The following is a 22848-nucleotide window of genomic DNA, read 5'->3' on the forward strand; positions in this document are numbered from 1 at the left end:
TTACTGACTAAGTGTGTTGGGCATAGGGGTGTAACGATTCATCGACACACATCGAGTAATCGATAAAATGCTCTACGATTTATTGGCATCGATGCTAAACGTAAACAGCGATTTATTTATTTATTTATTTACCGTGTTTGACCTCGGACATTAGACGCGGCTTTATTTTGAAATCCAGTTCATTGTTGCTTGCTTCCTCTTTCCGGGAGCAGTGCGCGCGGCGTTGTTGTGTTGTGAGCAGGCACGTGAAAGGGGAGTCGACAACTAGTACGCGGCTCCTGGGCTGGTGCTATGGCTAGTGTCCAAGAAGACGAGGAAATTTGCTCTCTTTCGGCTTCAAGTCATTCGTTTGGAAGCACTTTGGATTCCAAAGAAAAGATGGCTCAACGGACAAGACACGTGCAGTTTGTAAATCCTGCCATGCGGTGATCAAATATTCAGGGAGCACAAATCTCGCCGCACATTTAAAGAAAAAACACGACATCAAAGTTCAGTGTTAAAATAAGCACTTTGCATACTACAATACTCTTGTAATTTCCTAAATAAAGAGTTTGCAGTACCTTGTTGATTTTGCGTATGAATTGTTATAAATCAGGATATTGTTCTATATTTTTTATTAAAAATATATATATATCGATCGTAGAGCACTATATCGCGATATATCGCGAATGAATCGCAGCAGGCTTTAAGATATCGGCAAATATCGTATCGTAGTTCTTTGTATCGATATGATATCGTATCGTGACAAAACCCGCGATTTACACCCCTAGTTGGGCAGGATGGCTGAATGCGATGCGCGATTGACAACAAACAAGAAGAAAGGTGATTTCAAGTTTTATTTCGAGGGAGATTTGTCATGTCTCGTCCCCAATTTTGCTATGTTGCCATAGTATCTGTTCGCGTCGCCCCTCCCTTCCTGTGTCACCTCAATCAATGTAACGTGTTTTGTATTTAAGTCCTGTCTGCCCCTCGCTCACCGTCGGATCATTGCATGTGTTAGTGTCATAATGTCTGTTTGGTTTCTGTTCCTGTCTTTGGTAATGTCACCCTGTCTTTTTGTTCCACGTCTTTGTCGGTCAGTTCTGTTGCTGGTTTTGTTGTACCATGATTTTCTTAAAAATAAATAAATAAATAAAATTTAAAAATTGTACCCATGTATAATGCGCACCCCAGATTTTAGGACAATAAATTTGTTAAATTCCGTGCATTATACACGGAATAAAACGGTAAAAACCTTTTATGCAATGACCTTTACATGTCATTTATATTACTTCACACAAACACTACATCCATCTGCTCCTGGATCGGCCCCCCGGTCAAAATTTAGAACCCAATTCGGCCCGCAAGCCAAAAAATTTGGCCACCCCTGCGCTAAGGTTAACGCGCTAGTCATTTAGCTTCGTACGGTCCTTATATCATCCATTCAAAATTCTACTTGAAAATGTCGAGATTTAGGTGTAATTCCATGCACGTCTGGATGAGTGACACATTTTGGTAGACAGGCATCCCTGTGCCCGGTGTAAAAACTGTCACAAATTAATTCTTGTACCGAACCAAGTGTAGTTTACTGTGTTTGGCAATTTGGGAAAGCGGCTTCCGCCCATTTGGGCGTTGTGGCGATCAGAGATGCCACCCTGAACAATTTGGTGACAGAGAGTAGACTGCGCTCTGCATAAAAAGGGACGCATGGTAATTTTTAGTGCGGGGCACGTCCAGTTTACGTGTTTGTGATTTCGGCGTTCTGGCGTATTGTAGGATGCAACTAAAAATCTCATGGCCAAAAGTAGACAAATTTTGGACTTCTGAAAAGCAGGTTTTTTTGGCAGTGCAGATGGCCTAATGCAATTTTGGTGTATTTGATTGAGGCTCGGATTTGATGTGCTGCGAATGTGTGTAGTGGATGTTGTGATATTTCATCCATAGATGTGACACCAGCATGGACAGTCACTTTGAATCATTGTAAAAACCATTAACGTCTTAAAAATATATTCAACTTAAACTTCTTTATTTAACGAGCTGCCCCTGTGCCTCTCCGCCGACAGCGTGAGGAGGGCGCTTGCCGCTATCAACATCCGTAAGGCGGCGGGCCCTGACAACATCCCGGGTCGAGCGCTGAAGTACTGCGCTGGTGAGCTGACGGATGTCTTCACAGACATCTTTAACACTTCCCTGCAGCAGGCCATCGTCCCATCGTGTTTCAAAGCTGCCACCATCGTACCTGTGCCGAAGAAACCCGCTCCGTCCTGCTTCAATGACTACCGCCCCGTGGCACTTACGCCCATCATCATGAAGTGCTTTGAGCGGCTTGTCATGGAGCACATCCGATCCGTTCTCCCCCCCACCTTTGACCCCTTCCAGTTTGCGTACCGAGCCAAACGGTCATCTGAGGATGCCATCTGCTCTGCCCTCCACTCGGCCCTCACCCACCTGGAGAGAAGGGACTCGTATGTGAGATTGCTGTTTGTGGACTTCAGTTCTGCCTTCAACACCATTGTGCAGCATCAGCAAACTTGACATGCTGGGCCTCAGTACCTACCTCTGCAACTGGCTACTGGACTTCCTCTGTCAGAGGCCACAGGTGGTACGTGTTGGCGACAAAATCTCCGCCAGCATCACGCTGAGCACGGGGGCCCCCCAAGGCTGCGTGCTCAGTCCGCTGCTCTTCACCCTCCTGACGCACGACTGCACTGCAACCTACAGCGACAACCGCATAGTGAAGTTTGCTGACGACACGACTCTGGTGGGTCTCATCACCAAGGGAGACGAGACTCAATACAGGCTGGAGGTTGACCTTCTGACCACGTGGTGCAGGGACAACAACCTCCTGCTGAACGTCGACAAGACCAAGGAGATTGTTGTGGACTTCCGGAAGGGTCACACCCAACACCTGCCGCTGACCATAGACGGTGCTGTGGTGGAGAAAGTGAGCAGCGCCAAGTTCCTGGGGGTACACATCAGTGAGGATCTCTCATGGTCCACCAACACCGCATCACTGGCAAAGAAAGCCCAGCGCCGCCTGTACTTCTTGCGGACACGCGAGCGAGCGCTCCTCCGGCCGTCATGACTACATTTTACCGCGGCACCATTGAGAGCGTACTCTCCAGCTGTATTGCTGTTTGGGGTGGCGGCTGCACTGACTATAATTTGAAGGCCCTGCAGCGCATAGTGAACACGGCTGGTAAGATTATTGGTGCTTCGCTCCCCTCCTTGAGGGACATTTACACCTCCCATCTCACCCGCAAGGCGACCACGATTGTGAGTGATGTGAGTCACCCCGCTCACTCTTTGTTTGAGCTTCTGCCCTCTGGGAAGAGGTACAGGAGCCTGCGCTCCCGCACCACCAGACTCTCAAACAGCTTCATACTCCAGGCTGTTAGGATCCTGAACTCGCTTCCCCGTTCTGCGTAGCGTCCTGTACTTTTGCGCTATGCTTACTGTCTGCTGTATGCACACTGGCTCCGTTTTGCTCCTCTTATTTGTTGTGTTATCTGTTTATTTATTATTTATTATCACTCTTATTATTTATTGTTTGTGCCTTCTTGTTTTTATATTGTGTCGTTTACTTATATGTCTATCGTGTAATATGTCTCGTCACCGTGGGATAGAGAAAACGTAATTTCGATCTCTTTGTGTGTCTCGGCATGTGAAGAAGTTGACAATAAAGCAGACTTTGACTTTGACTTAAATTCTTGTCAAAAATGGGTATAGGGGTGTTAGTTGCCTGAAAACACCATCCAGAACTCAATGACCTTAAAAGGGGAATACTATCAAAGTGACTCAGTAAAAAGAAAAAAATAACTCTGTGCCAATTATGGAATGTGCTACATCTATCATGTTTCAATTTACCCTTTCGTCAGCCTCATTTGTGGACCATAAAATTTTGTAAAACATTGTTTAGGTCCGATATTTCTCTCTTCATTTTTTTTAGAATTACTTTATAGTATATCGTGGTATATGTGATCACTCAAACCAAATATTTACCTTAACATCACTCCTGTTCAAATTCACCTCAGCAGTCTATCAAAACAAAAGTTCTGCTTTGATGCCACAGATCTTTTTTGTTTTTCCACTTTGACTAAGATGACTACCACTACCCCTCCTATTCTTGTCCCTGCATATTTCTGTGTTGTGTTTTTGGTATGCTCATGAAAAGACCCGCAAAGAAGGGACAATAGGGCACCTGCCGGAATAATAAACCCTCAGAGAGAATTGCAGCTGGGGCTGAGAGTCATAGAGGAACACTGATGATGGCCTTGCTTTAAAGTGGTAGCCCCCCTCCCCCCCTTTTTGGAATTTCCCGTGATACAAATTATTTTACACATTCACACATAGGGACACAAAGCATGCTCACATTTATTCAAACACCTCCCTCCACAAATTGGCATCCCTATAGAACAGGGGTGGGCAAACTTTTTGACTCGCGGGCCGAACTGGGTTCTAAATTTGCACCGGAGGGCCGAACCAGGAGCAGATGGACGTAGTGTTTGTGTGAAGTAATATAAGCGACCTGTAAAGGTCATTGCATAAAAGATTTAGAGCCTGCAGACATTTTCTTGGCCCTCGGTGTCGCTAAAAGAGACGGAACATAAGGAACAACTAGGTCGACGGGATATGAAGGCGCTAAGCCATGCAGTGATTTATAGGTTAATAGAAGAACCTTGAAGTCACATCTTAAATGGACCAGGAGCCAATGTAAGATGGCTAGTATTGGGGTAATGTGATCAAATTTTCTTGCCCGAGAGAGCAGCCTTGCAGCAGCATTTTGTACTAACTGTAGACTTTTGATACGGAACTTTTGATGGGACTCGATCTGTGACGGGTTGATGTGTATGTGGCTGAACGTCACGTCGCGTACGTCGAGCCAAATTGGCCACTCTTCTTTAAACACTCGGCACTGTGTCCACCTTGCTTTTCCTTGGGTGACTCATTTTAATAGAAGGATTCCAGGGGAAGGTTTGTGGGTGGCTTTAGCGTAAAACTGTATCTGAAAGCTCTGCGGGCGAATTACAAGAATGCTGTCGTCACAGCCCACGCTCTAAATTTGGGACTGATACAAATAGAGCGCGAGTGCGCCATGTCCGTACTACTGAGTACGTACACGCACTTGGGAGTGTGCACTGAGCTTTCTGACACGGCTTCCGGTAGTAAATGCGCAGGCGAGCGGTTCTCCATCTACTGGGGAAACACAGTCATTGCATGCAAAATGACCCAAAAAAAAGTTTAATATTACAATTTTTACAGGGTTGGCGGGCCGGATTAAACGGTCCCGTGGGCCGGATGTGGGCCGCGCACCGTAGTTTGCCCACCCCTGCTATAGAAGAAGGCAGTTTTTGATTTTCTCATTGCATTTGCCCATGAAAGTGCAGGACTCCTCTTGAATCTAGACAGAAACTATGTGGACAGAAACAAAGGCCACACTGTTTACATACTGTCTCTGCATTTAAGTGCTGTGAGCGCATGGAGCGTTAGTCACCAGAATTCCTTTCCCTTTTACAGATTGTTTAAAAATCTCTCATCAGTCCCAAATACCATTAGTGAACTAAATTTAGCTGGTCTTCAGGATATGCTGGAGAGAAAAACAGCATGTCTAAAGACATGCATAATTTGGAGAAGGGGTGCCGAGCATGGATTAAATGATGGGGTTGCTGATAGTTAGGCCACATGCTGTGGTTGACCCACACCAGTTTCAGGTATTGTGCATTTGATGAAAATAGTGTTATTATTCATCTGTGATTATTGATTCAATTTATGAAATATATAAATGCGCGTGGTGATGGCTTTGTCTCTGTGTGGGTGTTATTGCTTCTGTACCAAAGCGCAGGTCTGTGGTAAACAACAGCCACAAACAACATTATGTAGTCCCTGCTAAGCAATTACTGCTTTGCGGTGAGGCAAATTGGTTGAAAGATGCAACAAGTTGAGAGCTGAGAAAAAACATGCACCAATATGACCTCTGACCCAAGCTACTTAAAGCCACTTGTCTGGGAAATCACCAGTAAGACTCTTGCTACGACAAAAAGAAATAATCCAGGAACATAATCCATGAATTTTCCTTTTATTTTATATCTTGAAAAATATCATTGAGTCAAAAGAAGCCATGCGACATGCGACCTCATCTACCTTGGTAAAATTGATAAGATTGTTAGTACCGTATTTTTCGCACCAAAAGGCGCACTGGATTCATAAGGCGCACCCTCATTGAATTTTTTATTTTAGAAATTATTTCATATATAGGGCGCACCGGATTAAAAGGCGCATAAAATAGAAGCTATACTGCAACAAACTGAGGTTGACTAGGGTTGCGGTATGGATCCACTAGCCAATAACCAATGAGCCCTCTGTGAACAATCGCGTTTCTCAAACAATCTCCTATAAAATGATCAGAACTGACTAAAGTTTGATCTAACACTGGTACTGCTTACCTATGTTTCCCTTCCATATCAATCCGTAAATCTACTCGAAACATTAACGGAGCAGCCTATTTTGAAATGAAATAGCCTCGCGGGTACAACAGCCATTCGGTGACGCCCCCTGACGACAGTTGCTGTAATGTTGGGAAGCGATGCGACCTTGTGATTTACTAGTCGTACTAAAACGTACCGAAACATTTTGGCAGAGCACTGTGTACTACCAGTATGGATCAACAATTTCATCAATTGATCCATATATAAGGCGCTCTGTATTATAAGGCGCACTGTTTTTTTGAGTAAGATGTACGTTTTTAAGTGCGCCTAATAGTGCGGAAAATACGGTATATATTTTCAAGACAAGTGTCAACTGACAGAACCGTGAACAGAAGTGCATAGTGGATCAGATTCGTTTAATCTAAATTTAGGTTTTTAAAATGGTTCTGATTACCAAAATTATCCTTGGAATTCTGATTGGGAGATTTATCTAAAGTAGCGTCGATTCAAAAAATAGAATCTCCTATGAGACCTCGGCTATTTTATGAGCATCAGTCACAATCTTCTGTCGGTGATATGTCCACATACAAAGAAACCAGATGATAGAAACCTACTGTATTTTTTAAACAAAGCAAAGTTGCATACAGCCAGGTTCTTGCTTTTAGATGCGAGTTATTTTCCAATGGTGGGGTTGTAACTCAAATTTGTATGGATGTCAGAACACAGCATAGTGTATCACTAACTTTAGCAATAGTGAGTCATAATTGTAGTAAATAATTGCATGAAAAATTCTATAAATAGATGAATAATCAATTGAAAAACGCTAACTACGGCAGTAATTATAGCATGCCTTCTTGTGCCGCATTATGTTGTAATTTTATCATACTTTGTAGACTAGCAAACTTGGCACCCTTTACAAATTTGAAATCACATACATACATATTGGGAATAAGGATGCCCCTGAATAGCAACTCAGCGACTAAATTTGTGTGTCCAAACAATACTAAGCAGCGATGAAATGGTAACCCGCAATTGCCACAAGGATATGATAATTGTGATGTTGATATTTAAATTTGGACCCAGTAATCACAAAAACTAAAGTAACAACATAGGTCAGTGAAAAAGAAAATCAATGAGAGAGGAGGGTCTCTGTCCTTGATTACATCCATCCAGTGTAGGTACCCTGTATTATGCATTGCAATGCTCAATTCACTGCCTGGATGTGAAGCAATTCTCGGGCCAGCATTAGCCACCATAGACAAATGAGAGCTTTGTGCACTCTGGAAGGAGTCAAGAGGTCACTATGGTGGAAGGTGGGGTGAGGAGGTGAGGTTTAGGGGTTGACAGGGAGACATAGTTTTTGGGGGGTGGTGACAAGGTTTCAGTTGTTTTGCTAAATTGGGAAGGAACAACCCCGACATTATGACATGTGGACTCACAAAAATACACTTACACATCACGCACTGTGCCACTGTGACCCTGCCACCTCTTTCACTGCAGCATTCATGAGGGTGAAAGTTAAACAGAGCTACAAATCTGATGAAAACGTTTAGAGGCAGCGCTAATGGTTCACCCCCCGCACACACACACACACACACACACAACTTCCACAGCACCCTTGTTGGCCACGCGTGACCAGTCAAGTGTTGCTTTTGTTGTCAACCTGAATGTCTTTCAGCCCATAGTATTCATCCAACATGCACATGCTTCCCCAAATGTATATGAACTGACAATGATGTGCATGCGTAACATTGAAAACAAAACTTCTGGTACAAAGTATCTTGCTGAAAACACATTAGAGAGATGGTTTACCAGTTTCAGGAAATGAGGTTTAACTGAAATGTTAGTTTTTTTACAAGGCTGTTGGCTTTATTAACGTGAGAAAGAAGAGGAACAGAGAATAAAATGCAGGGATAAAATTCAAAAATAATTGATTTGATGAAGTTTTTTGCTCATTAATGTTCGCAAATATGCTTTCATGTTGCAAAGCCATTTTACTCCTCCAGTAATCCGTCTGTGAGAGAGCTTACAAAGACCACAGTCCACGTTTCTTCAAAGGTCAAAATGTCACTTTGGGTTGCAGGGAGAAGTAAACAGGAGAGGAATAAGCCTCCTGTCTTAGGGGGCCCTGCACCATAAATCCTTAGAATAAGAGTGCCTCGACATGATCTCTAAAAAGCTGAAACATGAGGTCATGCTTAAATTGTGAGTAATAGAAAGCCCGTTGTATTAGTTCACTGAACTCGTTTGTTATCAAAGTGCTAATATGTTGTTAAAAAATGTTTTCCACGCATTGGTCTTGTATGTTTAAGGAAATAAAATATGTAGGTCTATATTTACATTGCTTTTTATTGATTTTAGTATTATAACTATCGGGAAAGAAGATGATCATCTCATTTAGCGCATTTTTCCACGTCACTCGGTGAAACAGTAATGTGATGCAGAGGAATGCTGAACCCCAGGCAATGAATAGTCATAAATTCATTAGTGAGTACGTAACAGGCTGGATTGAAAGAATGAAAGCTATTGCAGTGATAAACCAGTTGACCCCGTCAACTTGGCAGCTGTCATGACCTCAACCTGTGGCGGTATTAGAGGAGGGAGGGCAGAAGGATAATATTTGTTCAAGCTGATACCTATGGGTTGGATAGGTTGTGTGCCTGTGTGCGTGTGTGCATGTGCTTGTGTGAGTGCCCACAATATTGGTGTTGTGTCATGTTTAGAAAACAGATTTTGTCTATGTGAATGACTTTGGGACACTATACAGGGTCTATTGTTTGAGTAATTTGGCATTAAAGGATGTGAAGTGATGAACCCAAAAAGTCATTTCTGTACAGGTTACGTGCGTGTTTGCATTTGGAGAATCACACGACTATAACAGGATTTTGGATGTGTGGTGTCGATTTATTGTCATGGACTGCAGCTTCTATCCCTGACGGTGCAGTTGTTGCCATGCAAGTTGACAGCTACAAACCAGCTGCAGAGTATTGCTTTAGAAAGTATAAATTCTTTCAGACCTTTATTGTTTTATGTTCTTTCGCTTCTTCTGGTGAGTCATGTTGCCTTCCAGGTACAGTTATTGAGTTACACTGATCCCTCCCTTATGCGCTATTTGCCCCGCAGCCAAACAAATCTCTCATCAGCAGATCCTGATAGATCTATTTTAAGCATTTATCATATGATTGGGATTCGCGTTCGTTTAGATGTAATCAAAACATTTTACATAATCTAGCTGTTGTTAGGTGTTGGCACAAACAGATGATGACACATGAAACCTGGCGTCGTTGCAATGGTGAACCTACCTTGTGAAACAAAAGCACGGCTTGCAGCAAATCCATTGCAGGAATTTGACCAGGCCACCTCAGTGAAATACATCATATTGGCATTGTGTGCACACTGTAGACAAATTGGAATCGGTCAGGTATGTGAATCTGCGTGCTGGCTGATAATATACTTGACACTGAAACCCTTAATCATAGGTGTAATTACTGCTCTGGCTAATGGGAGGTAATCAGTCCTGACAGATGGTGGCCAGTCATATGTTGCAAGCAGTATAGACTCAAGCTGAAGTGTGAAGCATGTGTTTTTCTTGTTGTTTTCCAAATCCTTCAGCCACACCTTTTCAGTTGGGGAGATAGGATAAGGCCAAAACACCTTTCCTCAGAAAGGTATTTGGGACTCTGACAGAGCAACAACAACCTTGAGACTAACCCATTTTCCTGAGGAACAAAAAACAAGACACGTAGAGTGAGTTTTACAGTTACAAAATAGTTTAAGAAAACATTTTATTTTACATAAACTGTACAGACATCATTTATTTGGCTAAATAATTCCTACACAGAAACTAAAATAATGTTTTATTAAATAGAAAACTGAAACAAAAAAAAACAGAACTAAAGATGAAAAATGTCGCCTATTGACTAAGAGAATCATTTATTGTACCCTGATACAAGTAGGCCTTTTGCAGATGATCAAAACAGTATCATACACTCAATGACCATGCCCTCTTGGTACAATGGCTAATATCATGGCCTCTTTGGTTCCATTTGTTATGTAAAATACCTCTGACACGAAATTCAGTTTCTTTACTTACTATAAAAATAACTTTTCAATGGCAGTTTTTGTTTTACTAATCCTGCAACTTTTCAGTGCAAACATCACAACAATCATTCGCCTTAGAAAGGATGCGAAAGATTACATTTCAAGTATTAAGAGTTGAGGACTGAAAAGGAAAAGGATGAGAAAGCAAACACAAAATACACAGAAATTTTCAGAGAAAGAGCATTCAGTCTAACAGGGCATGTTGTAGTATGGGTATAGTTTACTATACATTGCATAGCTCATGTGGCACTTATTTAGTGATATGACAGGACACTCAGTATCCCTTGGAAGGCAATTCTTTATACAAGTGCTAATCAGGCTGTGCATTTCAGTTTCTCCAAGTGCTGCACTGCACTGTGGTGACCCAACAAAACTAATGTCTCTGTGTCCGCGTGTCCACTTCCACAAAGCATTATTGGGGAGAAGGAATGAGTTCTGTCCCGGTGCGCAAGTGAAGTGCATTTCTCAGATCTGTCTAGTCCGGGTCATCACATGGTTACAGGACCTGCAGCGCTCTTGATAGGCAGGAAGCTGAGGTTCGAGGCCTGTAATTAAGGGTGAAAATAACGACAGCAGCTCTGTGGAGGTGCAATGCGGAGGGAATAATCCTGTGAGGCATTAAGCGCTGCTGGTCTAATTCCACCAGAGGACAGTCAGACTGTGTCTGTCGGCATTCTAGTGAAGTGCTTTTGTTCTGAATTGTGTGAGCTGATGAATTGTCAGTGCTTTAAAAAAAAAAAAAAAGTCTGACATGTGCGTAAAGTACTTAGGGGCCTGAGGAACGGGTTGAGAAGTCTGGGGACAAAGCCAATAATGTCACTGGCTGATCATGTCACTTTCCTTAAATAATTCTTATTTTCTTATAAGTGTTGCTAGGCCAATATATTTTATTTAAAATGGCAAAGTAGCGCAAAAGTACCATTTGGTGATCTTCATTCCCTTCTCCTCCCAATGCCGTCTAATTCAAACTCAGACAGCAAGGATATCACTCAGTCTGATAAATACATACACTCATATAGAACAGGTGCAACCAAGCCTCGCACATTTTGATACTAGATTACACTACAGTGTGTCTCACCTGCACGTACAGTAGCAATAGATTTCTTGTACTGTATATGTATACTGTACAACGTCACCTGTTTGTACAAAAGGCCTTGCTGACATTTCAGAGACAATTAAGGGCCAAAATGGACTCATGCACAGCCACACTCCTCCACAATCATGTTGGGCACATCTCTCTTAACAATGTTGTACTCATCATCAAAGTAGAGCATAGACATAGTACTCAGTTTGGTGGGGATGCAGCAGGAATTGACCGAACCTGGGTTAATTCCTCTCATCCGGTACTGGTTTACCACTGCTGTGTGGAAGGATGCAGCCGATCCTGGCATGTAAGCTGGGCAACTTCCTTCACAGTAGTTGCCATAATAGCCTGCAGGTGCAATGATCCAGTCGTTCCAGCCGATGAGACGGAAATCAATATAGAACTGCTGCCGGCAGCATAGACCCCCGCTCGTGCCGTCACATTCCAGCCCACGCTTGCGAATGCGGTGTTTCCCGTCCACTTGTCTTGCACGGACCACCAGGAATGGCCGGTGGGACGGGTCACCTGGGTCCACCAGCACCGGAGCTACTCCAGCCATCTCACATCCCTCGCAGTGGACCTCAAGGTTCTGTCGACGGCTACCTTTGCCAAACACTGCCCGCACTGCCTCTAAGAGTGGGAAAGTGTGCCAACCACTGCGTTTCAGGTCAACACGCTTCTCCACCAGGGCCCAGCGCCCTGTGACCCTTCCACCCACTCCTTCTGGCACTTCTTCTACACTGCTCACAGCTCCAGTTTCCTGGTAGCGGATCTTGACTGTCACCTTCCTTCGCAGGCCTTTCTCAGGACCAGTCGGCAACACCCGAAAGAAGAGCCACAAGTTTGCCTGTGACACATACAGGTTCTGGTTGCCTTCATTGGAGATGAGGAAGAAAAGACTGGACTTTGAGGACGTGTACTCATCTGCGGGGGACACAATAAAAACAAAAACATCATCAGTACAAACAAGGAAATTATGGCATATATCTTTGTATTTGTAGTTTGTTCAAACCTCAGAAATTTCAAATGCGAACAGATCTCAAATTATTCACAGATGCCATACTATATCAATGAGTCACTGAAGCCTCCTGCACATTGTTTGTATTTACCGTAATTTACGGACTATAAGGTGCTACTTTACACACGCTTTGAAACCTGCGGTTTATAGTCCAGTGTGGCTTATTTTTCATGATATTATAAAATTATTTGTTTTGGTAATACAGGTAATAGAAATGAGGACATTTCATTTAAAACACCTGTGGTTTATAGTCCAGCGCAGTTTACATTTGAACAAAACAGGGTTTTCCACTAATTTTAGCTGGTGTGTCTTATATTCAGATGCGTCTTATCATACGGAAATTACGGTAATTTGATTTTGCCATGAGCTCATTATGCAGTATACTATTTTTTTGCAGAGGCCATTCATCATCTTTACTCAGGTTTTGCATCTTCACTGGTAAATACAATAATTTACAATATGTAGAAATATAAATTACACTGTAGACACGCACACAGGGTGTGTGTAAAATGAAATATGAACTGCTGATTTTATCAAAAGAGAACCAATACGCAGATGGCAATATTAGGTGGATTGAGTATGTCATTTTGATGCTATGTGAATTGGATGGAAGAGAGAATAAAGCAGCCACTTATTCTACTACTGTGTCTGGCCATGCTCTATGACTTGTGACTGTGTGGATGAGGTGCTTCTGTAAACCTCCTCCTTTCCCAATCAAAAACGATCCTAGCTATCCGTAACACTAATAAAGGAGTGAAAAAGATCAAACAGCCTACTTCTAACCTCTTTAAATTGGTCAAGTTAATTCATCAAACCAGTAGCGCTAAGGTTTATGTGCTAGTACGGCTTCGTAGTTTCGTATGGTCCTTATATCATCCATTCAAAATACTACTTGAAAATGTATTTATGACAAAAAAACAACTGGGCTCCATGACTAAACCGCGTTAGACAGAAAGTCGCATAGGATCAAAGCGAGTAAAATAGTGATTTTAATATCAATACAAATAATCACAATAATTATTTTTCCGTGTCAAACTTTGTGCCCCAAGTATTCAAACTCAGCGGTCCCAAACCTTTTTAGCACTTCGGACTAGATTATTGTCAGACAATATTTTCACGGATCAGTGTTTGATGACGTCACAATTTTTGCGAAGAAAACTTCTAAAAACAATTCTACAAAAAAAATAATTAAATCAAAATCAAATGTCGAAAGCATCAATAAAGCAAATAATTAACGACTGCACATTGTTTTTAGAAGTTTCTTTCGCAAAAATCGTCCGTGTTTAAATTACAATCCAATTTCCGCAAAGCAGACCAACCACGATCTAAAAAGTCATCGTACCAGCTAACCATATAGCATGACGTCTTCAAAAGGTTTAGGTCCCCGAGCCGATCTGAACACCGAGTGGATGAGGTACCTACACCGGCTTTTAAGGTGTGGCGGATAAATACAACAAAATAAAATGATATGAACGGCATAAAAACAATGGTATTGTGGTGCCGAAGAAAAAGACCAGGAATCGGAAGAACAACAACAGAAGTGCGTTACCACAAAAACACCACGTTCCCAATAAACCCATAAACCCTTCTTTCCACGGGCAAATTCTGTATGTGAACACCACAGTAAACACGTAACAATAAACACGAATCCACTGTGGAACTTTACTAGCATCCTCCTCATTAAATCGCGCCAACAACGTAACATGAGTAATTTATGTTAGGTTATGTTCACGTCACTGAGAACGAATTAGCGTCGAGATCCGGGTTCTACTGTAGTTTGATAGATCTGATGATGTTTAAGCTTTTGTACGTTCATACACTTTTTACCAAGCATCCTGGCCAGTTGGGTGAATGAAGCCCCAATTTGTTAAGTGACGGGGCCAAAGAGCAAGAGATTGAAGAGATGTGCACTGAGGAAGACAACATGAAAGAATAAAGATGTAAGTAAAAAAGGTGTTAGGGTGGTGGACACAGCCAAGATCCCTGGGGGGTTCATCGAGTTCACTGTTCGCACCCTACTGAGCCCCACCCATTCCCTCCTCCTTCCATGTGCAAGTACCCTAAGAGTGACAGCACAAAGCCCCCTGTGAGGCACTGGGAGACAGCCGCGCAGCAGCCCACAAAATGCATGGGGGGGGGGGGGGGGGGGATAAAAGCCATTTACATGACACTGGCCACTTTCTAAAAGGGTACAAAGAAAAGATTCCAGAAGTCTAAAGGTGATGGTGGGTTTAGTAGACAGAGAAAAAAAAGTCCCAATGAGAGCTCAATTATGTCTTCCAATTTACCCAAAGGCATCTTGAAAGGTTTCTATTTCAGGAACGTTGGCACAAGTACTTAAGCAAAGCATTGCCCTAAAAGTGGCTAAATTACTTTGTTTGCAGACTGATTAGTGTTTGTCAGTGTCAACATGTGGCCACCAAAGATGGCCCTCTCTTTAAGGTGCCCCATGCCTCTTGCTCCTGTATACCACAGCTTTACATTTACACACAGACTTGTTCAGACCAGCTCAAGCTCAAGCACTATACATGCACACACATTTCCATCCATCCATGCACACAACCACCGCCATGCTAAGCAATACATTAAAATATCAGGCCTCCCTATCCTGCTGGCTATCAAGAGTGCAGTGAGTACATTCTTACATAAAGGACTCTGATTAACTACAGCTTTCATTTGTGATGGCAGTAAAAGCCCCTCTGAGCTACATTTAACCCCCCCCGTCACGGACACACATCACCATGCATGGTACTTGTCCCGACAACGCCAAGCTTTAGAAAGTCTTAAAACTGGGGGAGCTTTCAAAGAAACAAGAATACAGCGACAGTATGATTAACAGTCAGAGACACATTTGAGGTTTCTAAGAAATGATCTTGAATAAAAGTGCTTCATTTTAGCGCGACAAGTTTACATTAACAATTTATTTATTTATTTATTTATTTATTTATTTATTTATTTATTTATTTATTTATTTATTTATTTATTTATTTATTTATTTATTTATTTATTTATTTATTTATTTATTTATTTATTTATTTATTTATTTATGGTTGTGATATGTCCTGATTACAAGGTGCTTCATTCATAATTTTCTGTCTAAATTGTGCACTCGCGTACAGAATTGCTCTTCACCATAACTAAAAGTCAAAACCCTTATCTTGTACAAAGTTTGAACGATAAACGCAGAAAGTGACCAAAACGTCATCATAATCAAACAAATGTATTAACAAATTGCAGACACTGTTCTGACAAAATGTACACATCAAAATATATTATAAAAATCAACAATTAACTTTCATGAATGTATTTTGAATGTAAAGGCTTTACTTCAGTCCAGAAAATAATTATCTGAGTACTATATACTATATAGCTTTTTATTCTATTCTATCGATTATTTCAATGTTGAAAGCACACGGCAAGCTTACAAAGCAAATTACTTTTTGCCACTAATGGTCCCTTTGAGGATTTTTCTTTTCATCCACTATTTCAGACGGTTTTGAACTGGCCCTGACACGTCTTACCTGACCCAGCAGAGTGAGGTTGCTCGTGAATATCAGCAGTTAGGACACCTGGGTGGGCTTGTGTGGATAATGGTTTGCTTCAGCTTGTCCTTACCTGCGCCACAAGGCTCTGTGGCCCAGGTGAGGAAAGCATGGAAGCAGGCGAGCTGGCAGTGAAGCAACTCATTACTCACGGGCGCGAGACACGACGGCGTGTCACTAAACGATGAGGGTGTGCCCACGCCGCGGTACTTCTAAACATGAGCCAAGGAGTGTGCGCTTATTGCTACCATTGTTCAGGCATGATGAGGATGGTGGGCTTGGCTTGAAATGCCAAATCTTTGGCCTGACGTAAATGCTCCTTCTGCTCTGGTTTGACACTGTTATTGTTGGTGTAAACTAGAGATGCAGTCATTAATGTTTATGAATTATGTATTGGATCATAAGGTATACAGTGAAAGGTCAAGGCTGAAGCATATACTTGTGGAAAATATTTGGAGCAGGTCTGAGAGCGTGATGCGAGACACCTCCCACACGAAAGAGTGTCGTCCTAAAGTAAACCTGCCAACCTGATATCTCACTGTTGAGGTAGCGGATTACTTCCCATCATTAAGCATCCTCTCTCACCAACGTTCATTTTGAAAGACAGCAATTATCAGAAACCAAGGAGCTCCGAACGAAACCTCTCTATTGTAGTTGTTCCTCAGTTGCTTTGAGCAGAGTTGAACTTGGTCATTGTCACTTGTGCACATCAGAAAAGCAGTTTCTCATTTCTTTGAACAAGTTTCAAACTCTTTGGCACATCCATTATGGCACTATGGCACAAATGGATTATGTACAATGTTCCGCGGTTTGCTACATTATCAAATTCTCATGCCATGTTGATCAAAATGCATGACAATGGGTCTCTGTTGAATTATCTCACACTCCACAACATTTTAGCATTAGTATATTAAACAAGTATTTTCATGCGAAATGGTTAAGCAAGTTGTCAAAAAATGTCTATATATATTTCTATACATTTCGATTCATTACATTATTCTCCAGGTGGATCTTGACTCCTTCTAATGAAGGGAAACATTTGTTCAACCAAAGATCCATTTTCTGAAATAGCTCATAGCAAGTAAAAATATTTGTTGTGATGCGTATACACATTTGTGGTCCTTGGACTACAGTGTAATTCCTACAGTGTTGTACAAGAGATTTTCCAATGTACACATTTCTACTTTTTGGATGTTTGATTGTGCAATACAGTGCTGTCTTTTCCTTTCTGCAAAGTACAGTGCAAGTTCTTGGGGGGCGCGGTGCTATACCTGGGGGGGGGCGCGTGTGACCCTGGGGAACAGGCTTTTTTTTTTGGTAGTACTAGAATAAAGTGTAATTGCGCATCTACTACAGTAGGCGGCAGCGCTCTCATTGTTACTTCTGTCACGTTTGTGACAGTGCAACATTTTACGACTTACAAGACAACAGGTTTGCCTTGGTTAGCAGTGTTGAGTCAACAGAAAGCTCCGACTGCGTCCCGTCTATAGCCTCCGTTATTCAACATAACAACCACCAACATGAAAAAGTTTTTAACAGGGATGAAAAGAAAAGCGGAGAGAAACAAAGATAATGAAACAAAAGAAAGTCAGCCGAAAGCTAAGACGAGGAAATACGACGAAGCGTATTTAGCGCTTGGCTTCACTGTGAGTACAGTTGGAGAATATTATTTATTGATTTGATTTAGTTTTGCAATGGTGCAATTAGTTGGTCAAACATGTTTACAGTTTAAACAAGGATTTTTCTATATTTAATTTCAGGCATTGATGCACTTAAAATCTTTGTTGCAGACTTAAAACACGATTTGATAAAGTTATTCTTTGTAAGTTTGACCATATGTCTTTCTTTTTTTCTTTAATGTTAATAAGGATAACATTTTATGCAGAGATGGATAGTCACGGTGGGGAGTGGGGGGCGTGAATAGTTTTCTTCTTGCTGGGGGGGGGGGCATAACAGAAAATAATTGAGAAGCACTGCACTAAGGTGTGACGTAAAATTTAGAATAACTGTCAGCAAAACTTTAGCCGCAGTTTACATCAGAACATCCCTCCAAAGGACACTGTTAGATTGACAACATTATCCAAACACAATGACACAAGTACTTCTGATGGCACTCCCAGAATTATTGATGCAAATGCAGTATTCACTTATGACGCTGTACTAAGAATTTTGAAAAAAAAATGGCTTTGTCAGGAGAATCATTGTGTCTCTCTAAATTAACTGTGTTGAGAAATTCCTGTTTTGCAAATGCCTATTCTGATCCAAGATATGTACCAATGTGACTAAGAAAAATTGTAAGTCCCCGATCCACCACTAACTGGCCTCTTCTTCCTCACCCGCCTCACCTCATTTGAACTCGAGAAGTAGAAGAGAAGTGAAACCACCCTTACACAACAAAACAACACAATATCATCATCATCATCATCATCACCACTCCTTTCCTGGATCACTATACTTCACTTGTCAACATGCCTTATCTCAAACTGGAAAACAACAACAGTTGAGCCTCCTGGTGCAAGTTTGCCTGGCTTTCTTGAGACCTTGCCTCTGAGCCCCACCCCAGCTGGCAGTATGTGATCTGTGGGTCTTGAGCCAGCTGGCCAGGAGGCAAACGGGGACTGGGGAGCAGGGACCCAAGCCAGCTCTGTCGTACAATACCGCACAAAAGCTCAAAGGTGTGAGGAAGAATAGAGCTAAACAGAAAAAAAACGGAAATAGAAGAAGAAGCAAAGGAGCCCGGTGGACATCAAGAATGACAAAAACATGCTTTACAACACTGCATTATAGGCACACACACACAATATCGCCCCCGCCCTCACCCTCCAGCATCGCCAGCATTCACCCCTCCACGCACACTCACCCCATTCTCTTCCAACGACTCAAATGTCACATGCATTATTCTGCACAATTTCTTTTGTTTTCTCAGTTTTCCTCCCTTATCGTTGACATGTAGAGTTCAGCAGGAACACATAGTGCTCTAATAATAACTGCCTGGCTTTTGTTCCCTTGTCATGAGGGTGCTCTGATCATTCCCATTCCTTGACAGCAGCCCATTCGGACAAATTGTAACGGCTGCCCCAATAAGAAAAGGCAAGCATGGTGAGTGTGCCTGTCTTTATTCCATTGTAGTTTTAGTGTACCAGAGTGCATATCGGTCTGATTAAAATAACATTTTGCTTTCATTAAAGATTCTCTTGTTGCAAAGTGACAATTATTAGATTTTTGTCAAGTGCAGAAAATTGTGGAGCACCCACTCTGTGTGTGCACGTATAGAAATGAGTGTTCTATATAGACAACATGAAAAACATACTCCCTTGTATGTGTACAAGTTACTATATATGTATAAAGATGGATGGACGGCTGGATGGACGTGTTGGATCGGTAGACGGACGGACAGACAGCTGGACAGTACATAGATAATGTGTGATAAAATAATTCAAGTTTATACACCAACCTTATTACAGCTTGGGTTGCTAAATGATATCTATTTAAATCAGGCATAATAAGCTGCTGGATCTGCCTATTTTCCTCTCAGACACGTACATGATTTGTGATTGAATTAATTCCCAGAAGCAAATATGATAAACATTTACAAATACATTTTTCATTGAATAAGAAAATATATGTAATTTATTTAATCATGGTACCTGTTGCTTGTGTATTTAAAAACAGATTTAGTCGCCGCTAATTTCTGCCAGAAGGTAGATAGAGATCATGCAGGTGTCGTGATGAAATATTTATTAGAAGCCTACCAGTTTCTGCGAAGCTGATAATCTCCGAGGTCTCCGTTTGAACTTCGTTGTTGAAGGACGCCTGTCCGTCAAAACTTGGGATCTCCACACGACCGTCTTCTCGCACTTTGCCGGCATGCAGCCTCCTCAGCGCGGTGACCATCGCAGCTTTTGGAATGGGGTGGGTGATGTTGGGTCGCTCCCTCATCTGCAATCTGTTCAGTATGTGTCTCTTGACCGCCTCCAAGAAGTCTACGCTCACGCGTTCAGACTGATCCGGTGCCCTGAAGCCGCACGACGCGCACGACTCCACCGGCGAGCTCTGAGTCTCTGGCAGTGCGCTGCAGCGCACCGAGAAAGCGCACGCAATTAACACCACCACACTGGCTGAAGTCATTTTCACAAATGTACACGTCAAAGTCTAGTCCACGTAAGAGAAAGAAATATTCGACTAAATAGTCGCGGTATAGTTAATAATAATAATAAAAAAAAAGAAAGAACAGGGGGGAAAAAACAACTTCTGAGTGTGCAACCACTGAGTCCAAAAGTTAGTGAAAACGTTCCAAACCTCCAAGTGCTGCCTAAGTTATTTAACTTCACTCATTAGGCATGCAGCGTGTTGTCCAACAATGAGTCTTGAGTTTGCGTACAGGCAAAAATGAGACAAAACTTTCAGTGATCTAGCCAAAATGGAAGGAAAAACGTAGTCCGCTCTTTTTCATTCATATGTACAGCAACTCATCTTCTTCAGTAAGAGTCCTGAAATAAAATAAAGTTGGGTAGCTCCCGGGATTGTGCGCCCGTACCGTGTTCCGGTGCGTTGCTGTAGATGACCAGCCAGTTTTGTCCTGCGAGATGCTCCTGACTGAGACCCCTTTCCTCCTGTCCAATCACGACGACAAGGGCTCTGCAATTGCTGTTTTCCCCCCTTTTCCCTTTCTTTCTTTCGCTCTCTTTTTTTTTTTTTTTTTGAATTGAAGAGTCGGAACCACGTTGGGATTTCTATCAACTCGACTCAAGGGACTGGCAGACTATGTTTCAGAGCAACGACTAATCTGCTATAGTTGACAGGCTTTTATTATGGTCGTACGTACCATAGGTTGCCTATTCATAGAGACGCCCCCCAGACCCCCCCCCCCCTCTCTCTCTAAAGGGTTGCCTTATTAAAACCACTCCGTGACAGTGTGAGAGTTCAAAAGGCACCACGTCATGTCATCATTAATTTGTAACATTTTTAAAACTAAAACCATATTTCAATGAAAGCACTTATTAATCACATTAAATACGTTTCATATTGCACAACATATATATATTTATAGCTGTTTGAGGGCGTTTCACAAATTTACATATTGTACGCAAGTAAATGCTAAAACTATACATTTTATAACGTGACTCGCGCAACTTGTTCCTCTACATTACTTGACACACACCACCATCTGCTGCTCATACGCGGTCATGACTTTTTTCACGAAGCACCTCCAGGATTTAGAGATATATTGTTACTTTTGGCCAGTAAAATGCTCATTATGACCAAAGAAGTTCGCTATAATGATAATAATTATTATTTTTATAATAATTATTATTGTTATTATCATCATCATAATTATCATCACCATAATAATCTTAACAAAGATGTGCAATTCTTTTTGTGCTCTTACTTTTATTCCAATAGGACACCACATATTTTGTACGTATTTAACTCTAATGCGCTGGTCATAAACAAGAACCACTATTTTACAGCGGAACATTTGTGCTGGGATGGAACCTCCAAGCTATAGGTTGGAAGACAACCACTCGACACTGAGCCACGCCACCCCCAGTATGGTCAACGTGGTCCTCTGTTTGTTTGCAAATTTGAAAATGGAGAAGGTTTGCAGTAACTTGGCTGAAAGAGAATGTCACGAGGAATTTACAAGCCAATCCAATGAAGTGATATGCATGTCAGTAGGTTATACTGGAAGAGGATAAGTTTAACACAAATTGCACATTCTTTATAGCCCATGAGCCAGTTGAAATATGGGTATCAAGCGACTGAATATACACCACTGTTTTTTTACAGCGTCGCTTGACATCTAAAATGTCAGAAAATGTCAAGCAGACATAGTAGCGTCTTAATACCGCTTCCATTTTAAAATATAACAGTCAGTATACGTATATGTAAAATACAATACAATACATTCATCATCTGAACAGCTGACCAGTAGGCAGGGTACCACCTGAACTGAACACCATTCACGCTTACACTCACATGGGCAATTTGGAATGGACAAGCGGCCGACCATGCATGTTTTCGGAATGTGAGAGGAAACCAGAGTCCCTCGAGAAAACTCATAAAGGTATGGGGACAACATGCAAACTCCACAGAGGAAGGCTGAAATTGAACCGACAACCTTTGAACTGTGAGGCGTACGTGTTAACCAGTCAACCACTGTGCCTCCCATAATACTATCCAACTTTATTTATAAAGCGTATTTCACAACAGCTGCATCTTGTCATGGATCGGAATGGAGCAGGGCGACTAAGTGCAGCTTGGACCAGGGTTTATTGAAGGGAACAAACTAACAGACTCGGCAAACTGACATGGCTTAACAAAACAATAACTAGACTGACTGACCGGGACGTGAGACAACCAAACAACAGGATATGACGACAACAAGATATTACGACAACAATGATCCGCCAGGGAGTGACACGCAGACAGGACTTAAATACGAGACAGGTAACGAGAGGCAGGAGACTGTGACTAGTACATGGATTGTGAGTTGACACAGAAAGGGAGGGGCGAGTACACAGACTGACACAAACCATGACAACCTACATATAATAACACAACCGGGGACGAGTTGTAACAGTAACCCCACAAGGGTTGGCTCCCAACCTCTCCCGAAAAACCGAAACCCCCACGCGGCGAGCGGGGGGGGGGGGGGGGGGTGTTGAAGCGCACCAGTCCAACTGACCTCACTGGTCT

General features: G+C 42.1%; 1 protein-coding gene across 1 annotated transcript; it reads right to left on the reverse strand.

Moving 5' to 3' along the window:
- Positions 1–10156: 10156 nt before the first annotated feature.
- Positions 10157–21004, reverse strand: LOC133159528 (inhibin beta B chain-like). Its single transcript, XM_061286590.1, has 2 exons — positions 19902–21004; positions 10157–12513 (listed from the first exon to the last, which is right to left on the reverse strand). The coding sequence occupies exons 1-2, from the start codon at positions 20275–20277 to the stop codon at positions 11699–11701; spliced, it is 1191 nt and encodes a 396-aa protein (XP_061142574.1). The 5' UTR covers positions 20278–21004; the 3' UTR covers positions 10157–11698.
- Positions 21005–22848: the final 1844 nt, after the last annotated feature.

This window comes from Syngnathus typhle, linkage group LG9 (assembly GCF_033458585.1).
Source record: "Syngnathus typhle isolate RoL2023-S1 ecotype Sweden linkage group LG9, RoL_Styp_1.0, whole genome shotgun sequence".
NCBI lineage: Eukaryota > Metazoa > Chordata > Actinopteri > Syngnathiformes > Syngnathidae > Syngnathus > Syngnathus typhle.

Bases quoted from the DNA above. Each gene is read 5' to 3' on its own strand.
- LOC133159528 (XM_061286590.1), bottom strand. From the start codon at position 20,277: ATGACTTCAGCCAGTGTGGTGGTGTTAATTGCGTGCGCTTTCTCGGTG. The intron at 12,514-19,901 runs GTAGGCTTCTAA...TGTCCCCCGCAG, and splicing joins TATCAGCTTCGCAGAAACTG to ATGAGTACACGTCCTCAAAG.